This window comes from Halyomorpha halys, unplaced genomic scaffold (genome assembly GCF_000696795.3).
Source record: "Halyomorpha halys isolate HHAL.00 unplaced genomic scaffold, Hhal_1.1 Scaffold269.1, whole genome shotgun sequence".
NCBI classification, from domain to species: domain Eukaryota; kingdom Metazoa; phylum Arthropoda; class Insecta; order Hemiptera; family Pentatomidae; genus Halyomorpha; species Halyomorpha halys.
Window position 1 is genome coordinate 728,418 of NW_027112099.1, and position 8,593 is coordinate 737,010.

The 8,593-nt window shown below is 30.7% G+C and overlaps 1 protein-coding gene across 1 annotated transcript in view; it reads left to right on the forward strand.

The window, feature by feature from the left end:
* The window catches only part of LOC106680577 (uncharacterized), a gene marked incomplete at its 5' end in the record, with an annotated part of 13,708 nt that overhangs the window by 2,778 nt on the left and 2,337 nt on the right, over positions 1-8,593 (forward strand). Inside the window, 3 exon segments of the mRNA XM_014420371.3 lie at positions 3,648-3,774; positions 4,875-4,986; positions 7,277-7,425. Coding sequence (XP_014275857.1) covers positions 3,648-3,774; positions 4,875-4,986; positions 7,277-7,425 — 388 coding nt within the window.

Below are 8,593 nucleotides of genomic sequence, written 5' to 3' on the forward strand. Positions count from 1 at the left end.
TTCATTGCCCGGAGTTCTTTCCCTCATATCTTTCTCCAGTAACATATATCTTACTGTATTGCCCCTTCCTCATTTTTTTTTTTTTTAAATTATTATTAATTGATTCTCTTATACATTACATTTATTAGCTAAAAAAAAAAACAGGTTCTTTTCTTAAACCAAGTCTGATATCATATTCGTTTAACTAATAATGAAAAACAATACAAATAAAAAGTATATTTTGTAACAAGCTCACAGTTATTTGGATATATTATTCTTTATTAGATCCCATAATTCATGTGCATTTTTTCGAATTTTTCCAAAAAAAAGTTCAAAGTTTATTATTAATTGTTAAATACACTTTATACTAAATTTCACACTGTGACAGACCAACAGTAAGTACAGACTAAATAAATAAGGCTAGTGATACCCAAGGAAGGAAACTTGGAATTATTCCTCGGTGCCAAATCACTATTTCCTGACCAAAGGCTGTGCAAGGAGGTAATATAATCACTCTTCTTCCTAATTTAGATTATTGACGTACTAGAGGCTGAGTGTATCCCTCTGAGTGTTTTGTGTTGTACATCACAAAATTGTCTTTCGAAATCAAGCCTCACCGAAAACGAGTTGTCTTTGGTGTTCCTTGAAACTATACCAAGCTAAAATTATATCAAGTTATTATATATACTTATTCATTGCCCGGAATTCTTTCCCTCATATCTTTCTCCACTCATTCTTCAGTGTTTGCTTCATTTTCATGACATTTTTTGTTCTTTAACATATCTCGTACTGTATTGCCCCTTCCTCCCTTTTCTTTTTTTTTTTTTATTAATTTATTCTCTTATACATTTCATTTGTTAGTTTAAAAAAAAGGTTCTTTTTCTTAAACCAAGTCTGATATGAAATTCGTTTAACTAATAATGAAAAACAATACAAATAAAAAGTATATTTTGTAACAAGCTCACAGTTATTTAGATATATTATTCTTTATAAGATCCCATAATCCATAAGCATCCTTCCGAACTTTTCCAAAGGCTTATAATAATAACAAACTAATTCACTACATTAATAGTCAAGAAATAAACTGGATATTTACCGACTGTGACTTAATTGTATTACACCGTAATATGGCTGTCGGATAAACATATCTTATTTTTGAAAGGAATATGGTCCGGGTGCGGTCAAAAAAACTCAAATAGTAGAATTATACTATTTTATTGAGCCAACGTTTCGCCCCACGTTGCAGGGCTTCGTCAGGGCTATTTTGACGGCAGTCAAATATCTTATTTTTGTGGGACTTATATAAGTCGAGTTGTCACATGGCTGCTCTACAAAATACAATAATCAGAGCTCCTCATCGTAAAATACGTATCTCCTTCCCTCCTCTCGACCACCACCCCCGAAGTTGTACAATGGCTTTAACAAGTTCCAGAACATCACGAACTAAGCAAAAAATTTTAAACTGCCTTCAGATTATAGATCAGAAAATGTTTAAAAAGAAATACAAATAATTACATCAAACCCTAAAATAAATATTTCTATAAACAACAGTAACTTACTCTTCCTGCTCATACTTAGCAAGAATAATGGAGGGTTAATAGCTGACCTCTGATATTAAGGAAGGAAGACAATCCAGATGGCGGTTAATAAAGTTAGGCTAAAATAGTACAGAAACTTTTTATAAAACATTTACGTTTCAGCTAACTTTGCACGACTTAATCTGAGCTAAAAAAAACAAGATACAAAGCACTAAAAAATATTTTTAGGATAACACTACAAGATGAAATAACAATATATTGTAAACCATGGTAAGAACATAGACTATATAAAAAATATTGTAAAAATCATATAAAAATGAATGGTGTAAATTAAAACAAAATGTAAATAACATGAACATAATAAAGTATGGGTGATTTTTTTTTTTGGTTGGCTCTAAAGACCTTGTAGATGTTTGGCCACTCGAACCAGGCTTCTCCACGCATGCCAATCAAACTGCTTTCCAGTTTGCTGCATGAAGCTCTTTCGCATCTTTGTTGATTCTGTCTCTCCATATGGTCTTTGGCCTCCCATGTGGTCTCTTGAATTATTTCATCAAAATTTTATAATGTACCTAATATAGAAAATAAGTACATTAAAAAAAATTATGACTAAAATACTCAGGTGAATTTATTACCGAATAAATTAATAAATAAAATAATGAAGAGAAGTAAAGTATGGTGGCAAGAATAAGGAAATACATTATAAATGACAAATAATTATTATTCACGTGATATGATAATATTCTTATAATAATATAAATATAAATTTAAATTAAGTTACTATAATTATATAAAAAATATAAGAAAACATTAAACAGTAATATAGAATAATACATACAAGAAGAAAACGAGAATGTATGCTAACTACATAGTATGATAAGTACTAGTTTTCGCATATTTTTCATTCATTGCTTGGTTCCAGAAAAGTACCTACAGCACGAAAAAAAAAATTGAGTAGAGTAAACTTAAAATGTAAGCCTTTATGGATTTTTTTTTGTTCAATTTTTTTTCGAGAGACAATTATCACTAAACCACATAAATATATTTTTCCAAATAATGAGAAACAAATGTAATGCCAAATAATGGTGTGATGAGAAAAATATATAATGATATTTTGCATGAAATAAGTGCACCTGTAAATAAACTCCTCTTCCACAAGAATTAATAAATAAACGAAAAGTGAAAGACATATGAACAGCAAAATGAACAAATAAAAATTACAAATATTATTTATAAATTTAAAACTCAAGCTATATAGGAGGGGTGGCCAATTTATTCTTTATATTAATTATTATTCTTATATCTTATATTATCTGAATATAAGACCTACTTTATATCTTTAAGTATGTCGCGATCTACTTGTCTTTAGAGGGAAAAAAGGGCGTGAAATGTATTCTATGTTTATACATTGTGTTTCCGTAACAGGTGCATTCCAGCGAAGTATTGGTGGATATATGTTAAGTATTGAATATATATGTTCAAAACTATTTTTAATTTTTAAATTCACTTAAAAATAAATAAAATAAATTTCCAGACCCAGCTATTGATGGGAGCATTCCGTACATCCGTTACCTAAAACATTCGATTTTCCGACACTTTTTCAAAATAGATTTTTACTACCTTAAAATACATTTTAATTTTTTTATTAACTATTTGTTCGTAAATATGAAAAAGTTACAAAGCTGCACAGTGTGGTTGATAATTTGATAACAATATATCAATTTCGCTTTTTTTTTTCTTTTTTTTTTGTGGGCCAGGAAAATGTATCATGGAAGAATATTATGACTTATTTTTTTCTAATCTATCAATAGCTCACTGAGTACATATCGTACTGAAATACAGGTATGGCTTATCTACGTACGTAAAAAAACAGCAATATCTAAGTTGTAGCTGGAAACATGTTCAGTGATTGATCTAGTGAAAATAGCTTAAAATTTGGCTGTATGTAGAAGAAGTTAGTGTTCAATAAAATTGGTTAAAGGTTTCTTATTTACTAATGTTTGAAAAATACGATGCTGAAATTTCAACTATTCTCTGAAGGCCCGAATTACTTATTTGCTAGATTTTTTAAATTGACCGCTGTATATGTTTAAGTTGATTCCAACCACCAAATCCACAAATCTGTTGCAGCTGCATGCAATCCAGGAGTATGTGACTGCCCAGATGAGGAATGCAGATTGAAGATGACAAAAGCACAAATATTTATGAAACTTTTAAAATTTGCCATCTTCGGTTTAGCAGTTGAGGAAGCAGTCAGGTAAGCTAACCAGTCAACAAATCTGACCTGACAAAACTAAAACGTGGAAATTCCATATTACTGATTGATTGTGATTCGATGACATCTATTAGTTCTTAATATTATACACTAAGACTTTTAACATATTCCGTACGATTTTCAAACTTTATTTTCTCACGTTACAATGTCATGAAATTCGTTTATTCAATGAGCGAGCGAAATTCAGATAATGGTGGATATGATATGTATTGGAGGCCTCATTTCCTTACAGTAATGTCGAGATAATTTAATTATTCCTAACAGGTACGAGAGCCGTAAGAAAGGTGTTGTATTCGGGCCAAATTATAGTTATATGTTTTTCTTAAGGTCTTTCCGTTTCAAAAAATCGCTCTCGGAAAACGCATTTTAGCCATTTGTCTATTCATCAGTGTGAAGACTGACTAATGGACCGATTCTGTTGCATAATTCATTTTTTTTTTTGTAGGTTTAAGAACACTATTTTTCTCCCACCTCCCTCTCGGAATGTAGACCACGAGCGAAACAGCCGCTGTGTACAGAAATGTTGTTTTTTAACCTAAGATGTCTTGGATATTTTTTGAAATTTTTTTAAGATCAAGTGTTATCTCCCGGAAGCTTTTTAACATCTAAAATATACAGCCATATAAATAATTATGGAAAAGTGTCAAGTAGTGATTTTTCTGTCACTTATGTACCTACTGTACATACTACAGTATGTACTGAGATGAAGTATTGCAATTGTATAACGTTCTAATTAGAATTTTCAAATGGAATACACGTTTTAAAGCCTGAATCTAAATAACGAAACATAAACAAAATTTCTGTAACTATGTGAGTCAGTGTGTACGAGAACATTATTGCTCAAAAACGAAAAATTGTTCATTACTGAAATTAAGTATTTAGATAGATAGATATCTAGGATGTTAAAGTAACTTTTTTCATAAACCGGACTTCCCCTAATTGACAAGTCCTCATAAACAATTAAAATCTGACAAGGGTTAGATCACGATTTTGTAGTTGTTTGTTCGTAAAATTGCGGGCAGTAACTATGCTACAACTATGGGTGTTTATGTGAGTTAATAAGTTCTGTATCATTTTTATAGGTTTGGAATATGGTCAGACGCAAGCAAGACTGATGCATTAACTGAAGAATATTTGAAGTGGGCTGAAGGTTTCTTCCCCACTAGGAACAAGACCCAGAGATCACCCCAGGAGGTATTTCACAAGACACAGAACCATTATAGTTGTTATACGTAGTATCACATCAAGCTTTCGAAATACGAAACAAGCAGTTCAAAACTGCCTGATTTATAGTCAAGGGTTCGCCGGGACGTCTGTAGTAGCATTAGTGTTTGAGGCAAAGGTCTTTTCAGTCTGAGTACTGCGGTGTCACCGGTTCGAATCCGACCTAGGGGTCAACTTTTTTCATTTCTGTAGTGGTCCCACGAAATGAAAACTTGGCTCTCCTCCACAGTTAGAGTAGTTTGGTTACATTTAGATAACCCCGTCCCTTCCCCCGTATGTCAAAAATGACCAGGAAGAAGGTCATAAAATAAAATAAAAACTGCAGTCTGAAGGATGCTAGCGTAGTTTCATCGCTAGTGGTTAGGGCACACAGGTAATGAGTAACCAGAAACACTCCAAAACGGAAATTGGTCTATATATAATGAAATTTCTTGTTTGAGGCAGGAATTTTTAGTACTTATAAAAAAAAATCAATTTGGTCTCAACACTTTTTTATTATCTTAAAATTCCCTACGTTTCAGCCTTTCCGGCCATTTTCAAGGATCTAATTCACTATCACAGTCAAACATTGTTAATCAACACAATTGCAGGCCATTTTGCGTTTGTTAATTATTTATCATTAGTCAATTTTCTTTAAAACTTCTTAAATTATGAAAACATTATTAGTCTAAATTACACATTATTCTCACAGTAACAATTGTTATATTTACTAGTTTATAATCTCTTATTTCATTTAATCATTTTATTAAGAGTGTTGATAATGGATGTGCGAACTACTTTTTTTCCAGTTTTTCGTTAATAACAAGAAAACTAAGGATTTTCGTATATAACATAAAGTATAACAATAAAGCAGACAAAACACGTTCACATTTCATTGTCAGTTTACGCACAACGCCACTAGATGACTTTATAACGAGTAAATAGTCCACAGATCGCAGACTGCAATTTAGCATTTTAAAATACTTGAGAAAAGCATAGAAGTTTTTCTCAACGATTCTACATATTTTTTTGGAATGCTGAATCTGATTTTCAGCTTTTCCACTTTCATTCCCCTCACAACGAAAAAACAAACGCTCTCAAGGAAGGGAATCAATCGGGACTGAGTGAAAAACAAACAAAAGAAAATCTCGGTTGTCTGTCCGATTGTGCTTCAGAATCAACGACGTAGTCCTACAATAAACTGTTTTACAAATGTCAGTTATGACTCGATCAAAAGAAATTTTTTACAAATAAACGAAAAGTAGCTTTTCATAAGCACGTTCTAGGGAAGTCACATGTTCGTCAAAAATTAAATATTATAAACGCATATTTTATGAAATTTTCTTTGATTTAATTTCTTATTGAAAGGCTATGTAAAGTTTTGGAGTAAAAAAAAAAACATAGAAACAATCTGTTTTATTTTTTACTGTTTTCGTTGTTAAACCTTCGGCTAGCGAGGAGGAGAACCAGGAATTAGGATTTAACAACAGGAAAAATATGTAAAATCGATGAGAAAAAAAGCTTCTACATTTTTTCCTGAAACGTTATTCCTATTTGAATTTTAACTTCCTTGTTTCTAAGCAGAGTGGGAAAGTAGAAATTTATTCCGAGGGTCCATAACAAGACAAAAGTCGTAACCCCGCTCAGCCTGGATTTGAACCGACATCGCTTCTGGACATAGTAATGCTAAGTTTGTGGTTTAACACGCTTGGCCATCTATGGCCTCATATTTCAACAAGTATTTTTATATAATTTAAATTTATACTGAATGTTATCTCCGAAAAATTCTTAGTTTTCTAGTTACTAGCGAAAAAGGCTGGGGAAAAAAGTAAGAAGAAACAACGTTTAAATTAATTATAGAAATGAATGAATTTTAGTCTGTGATAAAGTATGACTTTTTTCAGTGTGGTAATTTTATCTTACTTTTGTTTTAATTGCATTCGCTAAAAAAAATTCTCAAGAAACATGCATTATTGAGACATTCTCAAATCATAAGAATTTTTGTGAATTCTTCAGTACCAAAAGAAACGAAATTTTTGAAAAAGTTAGATCAACGTATCTATTATTGATTATTAATATATTTTTTTTTAAATACCTAAAGTGAAAATTTGTTTTAACTCTTTTACTAACCAGGGTTGTTTTATTTTATTTATTTGTGTGTGTGTCGTTGATATGATGTTTCAATCATATCAAAGTACTTAACATATTGTACCTAACATGATTTATTTAAAATAAGTTATGTTCCATTTTTTCTTTGATTGTTTGCTTTGTTCTTTTCTAGGTATACGACATGGCCAGAATAAAGTATAATATGAAGAACGTCTGGAACAATATTGTCATCGGTTTTAATGATTTCATAGCTTCAATACCATCGACGATTGGGAATGCATGGGACCATTTCTTTCCAAAGCCACCACCAGTTGATGTTGGGTAATAGAATCAATTCTCTACTAAATATGATATATTATGACTTGAATAAGATCTTTTAACAGCGGTTTCATACACTCATCTAACTCGAGGTTAGATTACCATGACTTAAAACAACAGGCAGATTCCAAAACAAAGCTTTAGTTAGGGTTTGTCAAAATGTTGTATGGGTTTAACATTAATTCTGTATAAATACATAAAATTTTCACATTAAATCAACAGCTTAAAAAGACTAAATAGAAGGGTTTTTTTGCTTTTGTGTCTTTTTGCATTAATTAATTAAATATGACTATTAGATAAATTAAAACTTATATAGTAAGTATTGGAGAACAGTTGCATTTTAATGATCTCTGAAAGTATTTTATACTATATATAAGAAGATGGTCTGGGTTGCGGTAAAAAAAAGAACTAATAATTTTTAACTATTTAATTTCCAACGTTTCACCCCACTTTGTAGGGCTTCATCAGGGCTAAAAAGATACGACTAAGTGCATTACAAGAATAAGATTCAATAAGGTAGGATAAATGTAAAAATTAAGTGATAAGAAAATTATATATAAATAAAAGGGATGAAGATATAAAATAGTATTAATATAAAATAAACTATGATAAGAATAAAAAAATACCTAATAATGGAAAGAATGAAAATTGAAAAATTACGTAAAATATGCAGTTAAAAAAAGGACAGGAGACGTATATGAAACAAAAAAAAACGAAAAACTAGATGTGGAAACACAATTTTTAAACACACTAACAGAGGGAAAATGAAGAAGAAAGTTGAGATTAAATAAAGGTCATGAACGAATAAATATAAATATAAATATAAATAATATTGATGATGTTAAATGATAATAAATGAGCAAAGAACAAATTAGGACCGATAAGCGATCAAAGCGATAAGTTAAACAGACATTGACAATAAATCGGAAGCGTGGAGCAGTGGAGGGAAGGTGGCCAGCCGTTTAACGGTTATATTTGTATATTAATTAATTTTTACATAATATTTATCCTATCTTAATTTATCTTAGTTGTTTTTGTATCTTTTTAGCCCAGATTAGAAGCCCTGCAAATTGGGGGCGAAACGTAGGAGATGTAATAGTTAAAACTATTTGTTCTTTTTTGACTGACCATCTTCTTATGTTTAAGTTATAGGGTCAACTATATATATATA